The sequence below is a fragment of the Ranitomeya variabilis genome, chromosome 6 (genome assembly GCF_051348905.1).
Source record: "Ranitomeya variabilis isolate aRanVar5 chromosome 6, aRanVar5.hap1, whole genome shotgun sequence".
Lineage (NCBI taxonomy): Eukaryota > Metazoa > Chordata > Amphibia > Anura > Dendrobatidae > Ranitomeya > Ranitomeya variabilis.
This window is the reverse complement of record NC_135237.1, coordinates 53,372,881-53,390,794: the sequence shown is the minus strand read 5'-3', so window position 1 is coordinate 53,390,794 and position 17,914 is coordinate 53,372,881. Positions and strand designations below refer to the sequence as shown.

General features: G+C 44.5%; 2 protein-coding genes across 2 annotated transcripts in view; one reads left to right on the top strand and one right to left on the bottom strand.

Annotated features, from left to right (window-relative positions):
• Positions 1 to 11,076, bottom strand: part of CCDC7 (coiled-coil domain containing 7) — a 100,791-nt gene extending 89,715 nt beyond the window's left edge. Inside the window, exons 1-2 of the mRNA XM_077268494.1 lie at positions 10,876 to 11,076; positions 4,476 to 4,749 (exon numbers count right to left, since the gene is read on the bottom strand). Of these exons, the coding sequence (XP_077124609.1) occupies positions 4,476 to 4,736 (261 nt within the window). The 5' untranslated portion in view covers positions 4,737 to 4,749; positions 10,876 to 11,076. The remainder of the gene's footprint in view (positions 1 to 4,475; positions 4,750 to 10,875) is intronic.
• Positions 11,061 to 17,914, top strand: part of EPC1 (enhancer of polycomb 1) — a 163,677-nt gene continuing 156,823 nt past the window's right edge. Inside the window, exon 1 of the mRNA XM_077268496.1 lies at positions 11,061 to 11,076. The gene's annotated coding sequence lies outside the window, so the exon portion shown is untranslated. The remainder of the gene's footprint in view (positions 11,077 to 17,914) is intronic.

Sequence of the window (17,914 nt, the reverse complement as noted above, 5' to 3'; positions counted from 1 at the left end):
CACTCCATCCTCAACCCAAAAAGGTCCCACAAGTTCATCTTTGATGATACCAGCTTATACCAGTACCCCACCTCCACCTTGCTGGCGTCTGTCGGAGTGGCGCTCTCTGCCCTTTACTGATCCAGCCTCTGGCCCATCCATCTGGTCCATCAAGAGTCACTCTCATTTCATCAGTCCATAAAACCTTTGAAAAGTCAGTCTTAAGATATTTCTTGGCCCAGTCTTGACGTTTTATTTTATGTTTCTTGTTCAAAGGTGGTAGTTTTTCAGCCTTCCTTACCTTGGCCATGTCCCTGAGTATCGCACACCTTGTGCTTTTTGTTACTCCAGTAACATTGCAGCTCTGAAATATGGCAAAACTGGTGGCAAATGGCATCTTGGCAGCTTCACGCTTGATTTTCCTCAATTTATGGGCAGTCATTTTGAAGCCTTTTTTGCCCAACACACTTCTTGCGACCCTGTTGGCTATTTGCCATGAAACGCTTGATTGTTCGCTGATCACACTTCAAAAGTTTGGCAATTTCAAGACAGCTGCATCCCTCTGCAGGACATCTCACAATTTTGGACTTTTCAGAGCCCGTCAAATCTCTCTTCTGACCCATTTTGCCAAAGGAAAGGAAGTTGCCTAATAATTAAGCACACCTTATATAGGGTTTTGATGTCATAAGACAACACCCCTCCTCATTACAGAGATGCACATCACCTGATTTACTTAATTGGGAGCTGGCTCTCAAGCCTGAACAGCTTGGAGTAGGACAACATGTATAAAAAGCATCATATGATCAAAATACAACTTGACTTGCCTAATAATTCTGCACACAGTGTATTTCCATCTTATTGTGATAACTTTATAATTGTGGGGGTAGGATTCAACCTCTAAGATCTCCACCATTAGGATAAATGGGGCTATATTTAGGGCTGCATCCATACTAAGTTTTTCGTGCACAGTGGCGATCACTGGCTGTACAGGGATCTGCAGCCAACCCCATCTATAGCATGAAGCTGTGTGACCGTTCCCTGCACAGTGGGGACCAGGGCACAGAGGTGAAGGAAGAAAGTTACTAGCACCGCAGCCTCTTTATCTGAAGATTGCAGAATCTCAGAGTTCGGAGTGCCACCAACTATAAAGTTATGATGATCCCAGAGATATAAGATGGAATACATTTTTTAAAGGGTTTTTTCACCATAAAAAATTACATTGTGAGCCAAACATTTTGATCAAGAAGGGGCTGTCCTAGTAGAACTGGGGAAACAATACTCTTTCCTTGTACATCTGTAAGAGAGTGGACAAGGAGTCCTATCCCCATCATGAAGATGTCAACAGGGGCGGAACTACCGGGGTCGCAGAGGTCGCGGCTGCACCAGGGCCCGGGCCCAAAAGAGGGCCCGGTGCCGCCGCGACCTCTGCGACCTGAGGTCAACTTGTCAGGGTATCTCCGTGAGCGCACGCTGCACATTTCGTCCTGTAAATTCAGTGTTAGGTTGAACCCACGGGCTTCCGTACACGCTGTGGGGGAGGGGCCATGCACGTCGCAGTTCCGTACACCAGGCTGAGATTGCCGTCAAGCGAGTCACATGCTGTTGTCATCACGTGACAGGACGTGAAGGTGGCCAGCTGTACGGTTTGTCACTGGTGGAGCGTGGTGTCGTGCAGAGGGAGGCATGGATAAGCTGCGGAGGGTCCTGAACGGCCATGAGGACGAAGAGAGGGGCCTGCAGCTCAGGTACGGGCTACTAGTCATCTTATGCCGGATGTCCGCCCCGCTCCATAAGGGGCGTGCTGTGCTGCAGGCAGATGACCGGGCTTGGATGGGTTACAGCTGGTTTACCCTGTCGGAGACGCCCCACGTGTATTATATATCCGGCCTTGGCCCTGTTAGACCCAGAATGCACTGCTTCCAGCTCAGATATTCGGCCCCTGCAGTGTATATAGGTGACCACTCACACACAAAGCTCTATACTATCTGCCCCTGCAGTGTATATAGGTGACCACTCACACACAAAGCTCTATACTATCTGCCCTGCAGTGTATATAGGTGACCACTCACACACAAAGCTCTATACTATCTGCCCTGCAGTGTATATAGGTGACCACTCACACACAAAGCTCTATACTATCTGCCCTGCAGTGTATATAGGTGACCACTCACACACAAAGCTCTATACTATCTGCCCTGCAGTGTATATAGGTGACCACTCACACACAAAGCTCTATACTATCTGCCCCTGCAGTGTATATAGGTGACAACTCACACACAAAGCTCTATACTATCTGCCCTGCAGTGTATATAGGTGACCACTCACACACAAAGCTCTATACTATCTGCCCTGCAGTGTATATAGGTGACCACTCACACACAAAGCTCTATACTATCTGCCCTGCAGTGTATATAGGTGACCACTCACACACAAAGCTCTATACTATCTGCCCTGCAGTGTATATAGGTGACCACTCATACATAAAGCTCTATACTATCTGCCCCTGCAGTGTATATAGGTGACCACTCATACATAAAGCTCTATACTATCTGCCCCTGCAGTGTATATAGGCGACCACTCATACATAAAGGAATTGCAATAGATATTTACTTCTTAGTTTAACATTGTATGCGTGTGTCTGTATATCATTTTTTTTTTTGGGGGGGGGGGGGGGGCCCATTCAAAAGTTCGCACCGGGGCCCGCAGGACTGTTGTTACGCCCCTGGATGTCAAGGTAAGTGTGCTGAAAGTTATTTTGTGTGGTTATATCTGTGGATATTATAAAAAGTATTCTATCCCTATGGCCGCTGTGTGTTTCAGGCTCCTGCAGGGTTAACTGCAAGGCTAGCCCCAGGGAGTGGGGGAAGGCTGCCCTATGGAGGAACCAGTGGGAAGGTCTTAGGGATATAGGAAGTAAGTAGTCAGTGTTGGGAAGGAGGTGAAAAAAGGGAGACAGGTTTATTGGTTGTGGAACTTCAAGGCTCAGCATGGAAAGGAACTTGTGACAGAGGCGGTAAGACATCACAGGCAAGTGGGGATCCCTGCAAAAAGGAAAGCTTGTAAGTTCGGGAAACGTATTCTCCAGTAAGAAGGGGAACTTAGGAAAAAGTAGCGCCCTGCTGTAGGTATTGAAACAGGGGGCTTCTTCTCAATGTATGACCCTACCCCTAAGAAAATGCAGAAAATATCAACTTCTCCCCATGCCCTTGTGGCCCCGGTGGTCCTTGCTGCCGGGAACAAAATGCAAACTGTTAGTCTGCAAATGGAGCCAGTGTATTGTATGGAAAATGGAGGGGGAGAATGTATAACCTGAAATCCCCTTTTCACCAGTTTGGCCATGCATAAAATGGACAATGTTTGTAAAGACTGGTCTGGATTATTGATTGAAATGGTTACCGATGGCGGGATTGCACCAAGTGCAATGGAGACGACGATGGACATAACAGATCAAGGAATAATGTTGCACTTGCACACCCATAACACTCAATCCTCTGTAACTGGCCCCGACGTGGAACGTGCTGCCCACTCACATGACTACAGCCGGTGGCTAGCTTACACATCAGTGCATACAAACTCTTAAAGGGAATCTGTCAGCGATGTTTCACCCCAAACTATTTATATATGTGTAGCTTTTTCAAAGACAAGTCCAGCAATTCATAATTACATGGCCAGTCCATTCTTCTGTTGAGAAATGAGCTTTTGAATTGTTATGAAAATAAGTCTTAAGAGCTATGGTAGATCTGAAGCCTCTGTCACTCCTGCTCTATTCACCGCCCTTTGCTGCCTCCTCCTACTTGACTGACGGCTCCCTTACATGATGCATAAAGGCTGTCGGTCAAGCAGGAGGAGGCAGCAATGCTGGGCGGGGAATAGAGCTGGAGTGACAGAGGCGTCACATCTGCCATCGCTCTTCAGCCTTCTCAATATAAGCACTTACTTCTCATCAATGGAGGGACAGACTGGCCATGTAAACACACTGCTGGACTAGTCTTTGAAAGAGCTACACACGCATATAGTTTTGGGGGGGAAATCCTGCTGACAGATTCCCATTAAATGGTGTGCCGCAGAAGAAAAGTTGAAGGCATCTCTGTCTCTTCATTCTTGTGATCAGAAGGGTCCTCAGATGTTAGATTTGAGGAAATGCCCCAAAGGTTATGCAAGGGCATGAAGACAGAAACAAACACAAGGTCCTTCTGTGGTGTCCTAGGTTGCCAAAAGTTGGCCCATTTTGGACAGAGACATTCTCATTCTTAAAAAATGGTTCTCTATTTTATTAGTCCACATGCAAAATAATTCCTATTATTTCACACTTAGCTCTACATATGCTGTTTTTAAAATCCAATGTCTCCTCAAGGTGAAAAATTGTAAATTAGGGACAAATCTTTCCATAGAGCCAACTCAACATGCATATCATATCTGACCACTCATTGTAGGAAGTCTCTCCATGTCTAGTCAGCTTTATACTATCCCAGCCATTATAGCAGAAGTGCCCTCACCTTATCGAGGTTTTTGCAGGTCTGCCGCATTTCATTCACACTGTCATCGGAGTCACCCATCTTTCCAGACCCAGTCAGAGAAATGGCATGTTGCTGGATGGACTCAGCCTCCGGTGGAGGTTGCTGAACCATGGGGAGAAATTCCTCAGCTGCAGTTTTCAACATGTTTCTCTTTATGGGATTGAGATGTGCAGTCTTTGGAGTAAATGATGGTTTTGGTTTTGAGTTGTTCAGGAATTTGATGGTTGCAGTTGTAGCCATGGCTGTAGCTGAGCTGAGGAAACAAAAATCTTATTAACTCAATAAAAAAGTCTTGAGAGATGGTAAAGCAGAGGAGAACCCTCTAGAAAACAGTAACATCCATATCTGTACTCACTCCCTTGCACTTCTGCTCCTGTCACTAGACGGCACAGCACCTCAACTCTGTCTTGTTAGAGCCCTGCTTGAGCCTTGGGCAGGACTGCTCACTATTTAATCTCCTACCCCCCTGCTTCCAATTCTAGGTTACACTTACGCTGTAACAGAGTCACTTCTCGTGGTCTCCTGGCAGCGCTAAAGATGGCTACCACAAACAGACTTGGCACTAGCAACTCTGTTTTACTGATCCCAGGGGTTGCCCGGCCTTCACCCTTTACAGGTATCTAGACTTGACTGGGACCCCTTAGTCTGGGGTCATGGAGTTAGCTGCTGTTCAGTGGTGCAAGCTGGCAAGAAGAATGGTCTGGGGTCCGTGTCAGAACCATAAGGTCGGTGCAGGAGCAAAATCCTAAGGCAGGAGAGTAGTCAAAGAAACAGGCAGAAGTCAAAATCATTAATGTCAGCTCAGACGCAAAGCAGGATACTGAGATGTTCACTGGAGCTAGTGAAATTATAACTGGCAGTGGACAGCAGGCTTTTAGGAGCTTAAATCATTTGCAGCACCACCCAGGCCAAACAGTAGGAAGCAAACACTTGCAAAAGTTAATTCTTGATCTCAGAAAATGGACGCAACTACAAGTCTCACAGAACTAGAGATGTGGCCTGCAACAAGAGTGCAGCGCCAAATGGCGACAGAGGCAGAGACAGAATGGGCAGGCACCTATATACAACTAGATGGTGGCCCGATTCACATGACCGTGACATCATGGCAAGTCCTTCTCGCATAGCATCCTTAGCACCGGAACCTGCAGGCGTGAGCGCATCGTCGGACTACAGAAGGTGAGAATAGCAGGTTTTTTGGTTTTTTTTATTATTTTTAACATTAGATCTTTTTACTATTGATGCTTCATAGGCAGCATCAATAGTAAGAACTTGGTCACATAGGGTTAATAGCGGCGGTAACGGGGTGCGTAACCCACGACATAACGCGGTCCGTTACAGCTGGCATTAACCCTGTGTGAGCGGTGACTGACTGACTGGAGGGGAGTATGCGGGCGCCCGGCACTGACTGCAGGGGAGTAGGGAGGGACTAATCGGACTGTGCCCGTCGCTGATTGGTCGCGGCAGCCATGACATGCAGCTGGCGAGACCAATCTGCGAACCGGGATTTCTGTGACGGAAGTTGCTGACAGAAAGACGGAAGTACCCCTTAGACAATTATATATATAGATGACATGTAAAAGTTTGGACACCCCTGTTCGAATTAACTGATATTGTGAACATTGAAGCAAGCTGAAGATGAAATGATCTCTGAAAGGCCTAAAGTTAAAGATAACACATTTCCTTTGTATTTTAGGAAAAAAAATATTGTTATTTTTTTCCATTTTAAAAATTACACAAAGAAAAATGGGACCATGCAAAAAAAGTTTGGACACCCTTTGAGATTTGTGTGCTCAGATAAATTTGACCAAGGTTACAGACCTTAATTAGCCTGTAAGAGTTATGACTTGTTCACTATCATCGCTAGGAAAGGTCAGGTGTTGCAAATTTCTCAGCATTGTAAAAACTCTGCCCCCTCTAACCTTGTGCCAAATAACAACAGCCATAGATTCTTCAGAGCAGCTACCTAGCACTGTGGAAATGGTGGAGGCCCACAAAGCAGAAGGCTATAAGAAGATAGCAAAGTGTTTTCAAGTTGCCCTTTACTCAGTTTGAAATTAAATTAAGAAATGGCAGTTAACAGGAAAAGTGGAGGTCAAGATAAGGTCTGGAAGACCAAGTAAAATTTCAGTGACAGCTGCCCGTAGGATTGCTAGAAGGCAAATTATATCCCCCAATTGACTGCAATAGACTTTCAGAAAGATTTAGCAGACTCTGGAGTTGTGGAAGATTGTTCTACTATTCAGAGACACCTGAACAAATATGACCTTCATGGAACAGTCATCAGAAGAAAACATCTCCTGCGTCCTCACCATAAAATTCAGTGTCAGAAGTATGCAAAAAAACATCTAAACAAGCCTAATGCATCTTGGAAACAAATCCTGTGGACCGATAAGGTTAAAATAGAACTCTTTGGCCACAATGATCAAAGGTATGTGTGGAGAAAAAGGGCACAGAATTTCAGAAAAAGAACATCTCCTCAACCATTAAGCATGGGGATGGATCAATCATGCTTTGGGGTTGTGTTGAAGCCAATGGAACGAGGAACATTTCACAGGTAGCGGAAAGAATGGATTCAATTAAATTTTAACAAATTCTTGATACAAACATAAAACCACCTCTAAAAAAGCTGAAGTTGAAAAGAGGATGGCTTCTACAAATGGATAATGATCCTAAACACATCAAAATCCCCAACAGATTACCTCAAAAGGCGCAAGCTGAAGGTTTCACAATGGCCCTCACAGTCCCCTGACCTTAACATCATGGAGTGACTAGCACAAAGTTGTTCTGTGAAAGCCCTTTTAAGAGCTGCCAGTCGTCCGCTGACAGTGCACCCCACTACAGAAACATGCCGGACGTGTCCTACAATGACTTGTGTTATTTTTACATGTGTTTTTTATATTTATCAATAATGCTTAATAGCTACTAGCATGGTGACAGTTGTTATATTGTAGAGGACCCAGTGGTGTTAACACCTGGTACCAGGAATTAGTTGTTTTTTTTTTTACTGATATTATGGATCATCATCATCTAATCAAACTGAGACAAAAGGTATACACGTAAAAAAAAAACAGCAGTATGCACCACCGGACTCCATTCCTTGGAAAGAGTTGGATAGGTTGTGTTAGGCCTATACACAGATGGACAGACACACAAAACTCCTCGTTGAAGAAAACATGCCTGATATAGCAGAATGAAACAATGCCGACTATTGGTTCAAATGTGTAAATTCCAACAAAAAATAAAGGAGTTGTCTACCTTCCTTTTACTTAACTGCATGTATTTTGAGGTCAAAATAATTTTTGCAATTGGATTTCATAAAAAAAAAAAAGCCCTATTTCTTTGTGGCTCTTTGCTTCCATGCATAATCACCCTTAATGTGGTTTGAGGTAATAAATTAAGTTAACAGATGCCCAAAAAATGAGAGATGAAAGATCTACCAACTCTCCCATAAGACTGTCAGAACGGGCTCACTGATGGAATCTCGGCTAACTCCTTCTGCAGCCAGCAATAGAAAGTAAAGTACAACAAAGAGGCTGTTGAAGGCAAACAATGCAAAATTTTTAAAGAAAGCAAATTGCAAAAATGATTTTTTAACACAAATATACAGTATACATAATAAGCATGTAGAAAAAAATGTTTAAAAAAAAATGCCTGTAGTGAACCCAGTTCTAAGGTTGGGAACATGTTGCCTAATAGGAGGAGCGTTGGGCCTGAGAGTCCTGTGCCTGTAGTTATAGTGACTCAATGCAACACATGTAGAATTCGTCACAGAATAATTACAGACCATTTTTGCAGATCTCGGGTCTTTTCTTGTCTAGAGTTATATTTGAACCCATAGCCGACCTCAAAACCACTGCAGATCTGATGAAACAAGTAACTACACGACCCCATCAAAGGACGAGCAGCTAAAGGAAAGCCCACACTGAGATACACTGAGCTGCACCAATAGTCCTGGCTGTGGTGTATATTCTCAGTGACTGACGCCGACCATACTTCATTAATGGGTTTATTTTCTGTTATTTGCAAGGGACTGAGGCTGACCTGCAGTACCAGATACAGTCTGTGGACAGGAGGGGCACTGTTTCTGGTGTAAAAAAAAAAAAAAAAGTAGAACTTCTTTTCTAATCTCATGAGCCATTTTATCTCCTCAACAACAATTCACTGCTCATTTACATCGCTTTCCGATAGAACCTAATGTCCAGTGCCATAAATGAATGGTACGATGCAGAAGTGGGTGTAGGAGACGAGCCTGTACCATCCTCAGCAGGTGTAAATCAACTGTAATACATAGCTGACACCCTGGACATATTTCTGTTTTACTCACTTACATAGTGCCATCAAAATTCCGCAGCGCTCTACAGACATTATCACTGCTATCCTTATTGGGGCTCATAATCTAGATTCCCTATCAAAACCTACAAGAAATAAAATGAGCAAAAACTCTGCTGTAACTAAATAAGTAAAAAGCAAAAAGTGCATCTAAATAACATCGAGTTCTTAGTAGTACGGTTTTTGATCAAAAATAGCATAAAAGCCATCCCACCATGACAAGGTGACTCTGATCGGTACAGGACCTACACTGTGTAATATTAAAAACCTTACCATGTGTCAAAGTTGACCTCAGTGTGTGAATAAGGGCAGACAAAAGGACCGGGTCCCAATCTATGGACACCAGTCTGGGGAAGCCTTTAATGTGATTTCCAGCTGAGGAAAAGGAGGCCACACCTCGGCTTGCACAGAATGCAAAAATACAGAGAAAAAGCACACAAAAAATTGAGCTTGGTTTGAGCTGGTACATATGCAGCACATAAACGCATGTTCACATTTTCTATAAAGCATACAAAACCTACAAGAAAAAAAATGAGCAAAAACCCTGCTGTAACTAAATAAGTAAAAAGCAAAAGTGCATTTAACTAACACAGAGTTCTTAGTAATACAGTTTTTGATCAAAAATAGCATAAAAGCCATCCCACCGCGACAAGGTAACTCTTCAGTATTTTTCGGGGATTACAAAGGAAACCCGGACGCAGCACTCAGTGGTGAGCTCTGTTGGTGTGCGCACCGAGACTATCTTTTCTTTGCTTGGTTTTTCCATTTTCTTCATGAGAAAGCGTGTGCACATATGATAAAGAAAATGACACTAGAAGGCAGCCTATGCATGTAGTACCCCTATTACACTGCAGATGGCGATGCTGCACTTCGTATTTTCTCAACATTTCTAAGTGGTTCAATTTCTTATACTGCAAAAATTCTTACAGAACAGATCTGGGATTCTGAGGGGGGGGGTTTCATGCTGCATTTTACAGTGTCTGACGGCGATATACATTGAACATTTGGCTATGGACATGGCAAAAAATAATTTGACATGTGTTAGTAGTTACCTTTATTTAATAAACTTGCACTTAGTTTCAGCCTGCTATGTTCATTATTTCATTCATTTTCAAACCACCAGAAAATCAGTTTGCAGCATGATCCAAGTTTGAGATTTTTCTCTTGTGTGAGTGTCCCTATCTGTAATACAGGCTGGATGTGAGAGCTCTCAGTAGCCAATGGGCCTCTGTCTTCACTTGCGCCTTATGCACAGCTCTACAATTACACTTATCTCCCCATCCAAAAAAAAACATGGACGACTTTCATTTACATTGTCATGTCGTCACTGCTGCAGAAAAATAGTTGAACATTTTTAATGAACACCATTTAGAAAGATTTGCATTTAGGAAGTAAGTAACCAATAAAAAAAATCTGGGCAAATAGATATATAGAAAGTAAGTTACTGAAGCCCAAAAAAATATGAAAGCAATGATTCTCTCCATAGCTTAATACAGGTAATTAAAAAAAACGTAGGTAACCCCATTGCTAAATATATACTCAGATGTGGATTGTGCACTTAATTATTATTATTATTATTATTATTATTATTATTATTATTTTGTTACATCTTGCCCTCATTTAAACATATAATTTATATATACATATACTGTATAATAGATTGTAATGATCATGTCTATAATCTTCTGCGGAGTATGATGGCTCAAGTAAGCATAATAAATCAATGTAATGCCAGATTGCTGATGTGTGCAGTTCTCCACTTCCACCAGCAGAGGGCCGATACATGTGCTGCCTCCATTCATTATGATATCTATTGTTAGAGACCATAAAATAACACAATAAATGAATATTTATCATTGTGTATATTCTGAAAAGCTTAGCAGTTTTTTCAGCACAGAAATATTAATAAACCCAGCGCTTCGCCATCCCGCTATATTGTACCATTAGTATCAATGTCAGTGCCAAATTAATATTGCAGTGTGTGACATTATAATTAATGAGTTAAAACACCTACATCAGAAATTCTCCCATAGGGGGATCTATCACTCACCGAGAAAGCTGAGTGTCCGAAGTTACAATTTGTTGCACAATATCGCAGGTTTGGGGAAACCAATATGGATTGGCAGATCGGTGCCAAAAATCAGAAAAAAAACCAGACAGGAACCAGCAGGCGGCAGACTGACAGTTAACTGGCAGGCGGCCAATGTGCAGGTGGTGGATGGTCAGGAGCCAACAAGTGGCAGATTGACAGGTAATTGTCACTATCCGGCTGAGCAGACTATAAGTAAACCTTGTTCTTTCCCCCAGACCCATTACAGCGGTTTGGAGGGTTTTCCCTGGTTGAACACTTTAGGGTAGTCTCCAATAGATAAGATCCAATAGGCAATAATCAAGATGGCATTAGGTAAGAGAAGACACGAGGGAGGTCAATAAATAACACTACCCTATCCAACCCCCACCCTCCCTTAGGGTACGTTCACACAGGACTTTTTTGCTGCTTTTTTTTGCTGCAGATTTTTGCTGCAGATTTTTGCTGCTTTTTTTATGCCAATTTTCAGCTGCTAGGACACCTCACAATGGCTCTTCACACCTTACTACCAGGAACTCCGTCACAATAGATCACAATCAGGACACCTCACAATGGCTCTTCACACCTCACAATGGCTCTTCACACCTCACTAACCACACCCCTAAGCTCTTGGCTGTGAGATCCCTTCCTGCTGGCCATGATTTTCTGCACAAAAAACGCAGCAAATAATGCTACATGCGTTTTTTCAGCGTTTTTGCAGCGTTTTTTTCATCACCCATTCAAGTCAATGGGTGAAAAAACGCTGCAAAAACGCAGCAAAAACGCTGAAAGAAGTGACATGCCCTATGTCCAAAAAAAGCAGCAAAGCAGAAAATACTGATCAAACAAAAAACCAACGTGTGTGCATGAGATTTCTGAAATCTCATAGGCTTTACTGGTACTGTAAAAAGCAGCTGAAAATTAGCATAAAAAAGCAGCAAAAAAGTCCTGTGTGAACGTACCCTTATCCTCCCTTCTTTCGAGGTTCATTCTGTCCGTATTTACGCTCCCACCAATCTCCAAATGGCTGTCATATACCGACCACAGGGCTCAGCCACTGCCTTCATCGACCAATTTTCCACCTGGCTCCTTCACTTTCTCTCTGCCGACATCCCCACCATCATCATGGGTGACTTTAATATCCCTACTGACACCCACCAGCCAGCAGCCTCCAAACTACTGGCCCTTACTTCATCCTTTGGACTCACCCATTGGTCCACCACAGCCACCCACACAGACGGACATACACTAGACCTCATCTTCACCCGCCTTTGTTCCTTATCTAATCTCACAAACTCTCCCTTCCCCCTATCTGACCACCATCTACTCACCTTCTCATCCTTGTCCTCCTCACCTGCCCCCCATGTCCAGATATTACCACATCCTCGCAGAAACCTCGCACATCTAGACACTCACAGACTCTCAGACTCTCTCCTACCCCTGTCCTCCATATCTTCACTGCACGACACAGACAGCGCCACCGCTTTCTATAACTCGACCCTCACATCAGCCATAGACTCAGTTGCCCCTCTCACGCATGGCACAGTGCGACAAACCAATAGGCAACCTTGGCATAACAATGTCACAAAAAAACTTCGACAACCATCCAGGGTTGCGGAGCGGTGTTGGAAGAAAACACGCCTGCCAGACGACTTCACTGCCTTCAAACAAGCTACATTTGACTTCAAATCAGCCCTCACCTCTGCTAAACAGACCTATTTCACTAACCTTGTATCTTCACTATCCTACAACCCAAAACAACTGTTTAGCACATTTAACTCTCTCCTCCGCCCACCACTGCCGCCTCCAACTCCCTTCATCTCTTCCGAGGACTTTGCCACCTACTTCAAAAACAAGATCGACCAAACAAGGCAAACCTTTACTTGTCCACCACCCCAACCACTCCATATACCAGACCTCTGCCCTTCCCTAATAACCTCCCTCTCCAACATCACTGAAGGAGAGCTTACTCGCCTCTTTTCCAAATCACACCTCACCACCTGTGCACTTCACCCCATGCCTTCCCACCTGCTCCCCATCCTCACTAACATGCTTATTCCAGCCCTAACCCATCTCTTCAACCTATCGCTCTCTTCTGGTACCTTCCACTCTGCCTTCAAACATGCCACCATCACACCCATCCTCAAAAAAACTAACCTTGACCCAACTGCTATGCCCAGCTATCGCCCCATATCACTGCTCCCGTTTGCTTCAAAACTCCTTGAGCAGCATGTCCATGGTCAACTTTCCTCCCACCTCTCATCTAACTCTCTCCTTGACAACCATCAATCTGGCTTGCACCCCCACCACTCCACCGAAACTGCCCTGACAAAAATTACTAATGACTTACTCACAGCCAAAGCTAACAGACAGTTCTCCATCCTCCTCCTTCTTGACCTGTCCTCTGCTTTCGACACAGTCGATCACTGCCTACTGCTACAGATTCTTTCTTCCCTTGGCATCAAAGACCTCGCCCTGTCCTGGATTGCCTCATACCTATCCAACCGCACATTTAGCGTTTCCCACTCCCACACTACCTCCTCATCCCGCCCTCTCTCTGTTGGAGTCCCTCAAGGCTCTGTCCTAGGACCCCTACTTTTTTCCATCTATACCCTTGGCCTAGGACAACTCATAAAGTCCCATGGCTTCCAGTACCACCTGTATGCAGACGACACTCAGATCTACCTCTCTGGCCCAGATGTCACCTCCCTGCTGTCCAGAATCCCGAAGTGTCTGTCAGCCATATCCTCCTTCTTCACCTCTCGTTTCCTAAAACTCAATGTAGACAAAACCGAATTCATCATCTTTTCCCCACCTCACGTATCCCCCCTACCCAATCTGTCTATTATGGTGAACGGCATCACGCTCTCTCCCGCTCCTGGAATCCGCTGCCTCGGAGTAACTCTTGACTCTGCCCTGTCCTTCAAACCTCACGTCCAAGCTCTTGCCACCTCCTGTCACCTCCAACTCAAAAATATTGCCAGAATCAGTTCCTTCCTCAGTCCACAATCTACCAAAACTCTTGTGCATGCTCTCATCATCTCCCGCCTCGATTACTGCAACACCCTCCTCTGTGGCCTCCTCGCTAACTCTCTTGCACCACTCCAGTCTGTCCTCAACTCTGCTGCCCGCCTAATCCACCTCTCTCCTCGCTACTCCCCTGCTTCTCCCCTCTGCAAATCCCTCCACTGGCTCCCAATTCCCCAACGAATCCAGTTCAAACTACTAACACTGATCTACAAGGCCATCCACAACCTGTCCCCTGCCTATATCTCTGAACTAATCTCCCACTATCTTCCCTCACGTAATCTTCGTTCATCCCAAGACCTCCTACTCTCCTCCACACTTATTCGTTCCTCACACAATCGCCTCCAAGATTTCTCCCGAATATCCCCCATCCTCTGGAATTCCATGCCTCAACACGTCCGATTATCCACCACCCTCGGATCCTTCAGACGGAACCTGAAAACCCATCTCTTCAGGAAAGCCTACAGCCTACAATAACCGAGCCGCCGCCTCACCACCGCCAGAGCCGCCGCCGCCTCACCCCTACCTTCTGTCTCTTCCCCACTATCCCATAGAATGTAAGTCCGCAAGGACAGGGTCCTCTCCCCTCTGTACCAGTGTGTCACTGTAAACCTGTTTACTGTAAACGATATTTATAACTTTGTATGTGACCCCTTTCTCATGTACAGCACCATGGAATTAATGGTGCTATATAAATAAATAATAATAATAATAATAAAAGGAGTATTCCCATCTTGGAGATTTATCACTTATACATAGACTTTGCCATAAAGATCTGATAGATGAAGATTCCACCCCAAAAACTCTCACCTATCCCTGGGATGACGCCATCTTTCCCCGGTGAAGACGAAGAGGTAGCATTTCTATCTCTCCGGTAACTCTCCACTAAAAAGTTTTCGGAACTTCGATATAAATGGAGTGAGCTGCAATGTGCAGCCACATCTCCATCAGGGCTTATTCTCCAGATAGGTGCATGTCTCAGAGGGGCATCTATCAGACATATATGGATTAAATGTCCAAGATAAGGAAACTCATTTAAGGACCAGCAATGAGTATAATGTAAAAATCATCTGATGTTCTGACAAAGCACTGGGACTGTGGCAGCATGTTGAGATTTCACACCATACGTGTTCTGTGTTTTTCACAGACAGAAGGCTCTTTAACCTTTTCCAGCACCTGCACAGGCGTACTTCTCTGCCCTGTTGAACAAATGCTTTGATGAAGTTGAGATATACTATACTATAGATACTATATCTACCACATTTCCCTGATCCACCCAGTCAGTGGTTCCATCATAGAAGGAAATTAGATTAGTCTGGCATGACTTGTTTGCTACAAACCCACACTGGCTCCGGTAAATTACTGATACAAATGTTTGTATATATACCATCTATTGTATTCATAGTATCATACTGTGTGTGCAGAAATTCAATATATGGAGGAATCAGACCATGTGCTGCATTATTCAGTAGGTACATCATACCATGTATGAGGGGCTATGGGGTCATCATACTGTGTGGGAGGCCATGAAAGTGGCACTTTACTGTTTTAAAACACCAATGGGCTTCACTAGATGCAATATTTTTTTGTGGGCACGTAAAAGACTAGGCAAAGTCAGGGACGTGGCTTAACCATAAAATAGAGACGCCATGTGCACCACAGCCAGTGTGCCGCTTTCCTGTGTTTTGAAGTTGGGAGGTATAGCAGCATTATATGTGTCTCTATTTAATTATTTAAAATGACACTTTACCACCCTCACACCAGTCTTATACACTACATGTGTACAAAACTGCAAAAATGTAGTGCATTTTCTTAAAGTAGGAGTGAAACTACAATATGTTGCTCAACTGTCCCGCCTCAGATGCCAGAATTTGTTTCTTTTCCCTGTGACTGACTCCCTTTTGTTTGGCAAACACCTCTGTCAAAATCACCAAAAGCTTTTGAAGGTCAGCTCAGGTATCCATGTGCTGTCGAGTATTCAGGAAGCCAAGCTTTCAACTACTGTGTGTATTACAGGGGTTTACCTCATCATGCATTTCATTCAGCCAGAGGTACCTGTGACCTGACTCATCTCAGCTAATACTGGTGCTGTTCATACCAATGTCTTTGCAAGCTATGCCTAATTATTATTCTTGTGTATATTCATTTCTACAAGCAAAGCAAGTAACCAGTTTGGCTATTTAACGCTGCTATCCTGCAGTTAACCATTTGCCTGATGTAAATTCCTGATTGCATATGTCTCTGTCATTAACCATTTGCCTGACACAAGGTCCTGTTTGCAAATATCTCTGCAATTAACCATCTGTCTGCTGCAAGTCCCTAATTGCATATAGTGTACCTCTGCTACTAACCATTTGCCTGCTGTAAGACCCTAATTGCATATACTGTGCCTCTGCTATTAACCATCTGCCTGCTGCAAGTCCTGTAATATCTATACTTCTCCTGTTTGTGTGTGCCCGTATACTTGGCTCTGCCTCATCTGATGTTTCCTGCTCCAATTGTCTGTTTACCTCCTGCTTTTACTGCTGTCTTGTTCATCACTGACCCACGTGCCAACTGTCAAGACCCGTGTTGCAACACCATCACCTTCAGACCATGATGCTCTCCCTGAACTACAGCAGAGAGAATCCACTTCACCAGAGGAGCCCATAATACAATAGGTGCAGCTGATGCTGTTGCCCCTACGCATTAGTTCCTAAGCACCTCATAAGGTTTTCTCGCCATACAAGAGGAAACTAGTAGTATAAATTATGGCAAGTTGGGGACTCTGAAACAAATATTTTATAGGAGTCCAAGACCTTTAAGTAGCACTTCTGTTTACATGTGAAACCCACAGAAAATTCTCACCAGCTTTATAAATGTCCACTAAGGCCCCTGTAGTGCAGCGGTACACAACCTGCAAAGAAAAAGACACGAGGCCAGTAATACCATTCTCTACAGCCCCCAATCTTCTGGTCTTGAACTTAGCCCTCGTTTTTTCTTTTTTTGCGTACATGAAAAAAACAGACCGTTTTCCATAATGTGCTGGATCCAATTTTCATCCACCTTTGGTCCGTGTTAAGAGTCAGTGTGAAATCAATTATTGTCGTATGCAAATAAAAAATAACTTTTCCCAGCATGTCGGAAGCATTAAACATTAAGAATAGGACATCACTATTAGGCCGGTTTCACACGTCAGTGGCTCCGGAACGTGAGGTGACAGTTTCCTCACGTACCGGAGCCACTGACACACGTAGACCCATTAAAATCAATGCATCTGTGCAGATGTCATTGATTTTTTGTGGACCGTGTCTCCGTGTGCCAAACACGGAGACATGTCAGTGTTCGTGGGAGCGCACGTATTACACGGACCCATTAAAGTCAATGGGCCCGTGTAAAACACGGACTACACACGGACCTTCTCCGTTTGCAGTCCGTGTGGCGTGCAGGAGACAGCGCTACAGTAAGCGCTGACCCCCCACATGGTGCTGAAGCCGCCATTCATATCTTCTCTGCAGCAGCGTTTGCTGCATAGAAGATAGGAATAATAGTGTTTAACCCCTTAACGACCGCCGATACGCCTTTTAACGGCGGCCGCTAAGGGTACTTAAACCACAGCGCCGTTAATTAACGGCGCTGTGGAAAAAGTGAATAGCGCCCCCCAGAGTCGGATTTTCTCTGGGGTCTCGGTTGCCGAGGGTAGCCGAGACCCCAGAGAACATGATTCGGGGGGTTTTTACCGACCCCCGAGTTGCGATCGCCGGTAATTAACCGTTTACCGGCGGTCGCAAAAAAAAAAAAAAAACGCGATTTGCCGTTTAATTTCTCTGTCCTCCGATGTGATCGCACATCGGAGGACAGAGAAATGGGGTCCCCGATGGCCCCCGATAGCCCCCCAATACTTACCTACCTCCCCCGGTGCTCCTCGTGTCTCCCCATGGGCGCCGCCATCTTTTTTCCGGGAAAAAATGGCGGGCGCACGCGCAGTGCGCCCGCCGCCCGGCACCCGGATGTT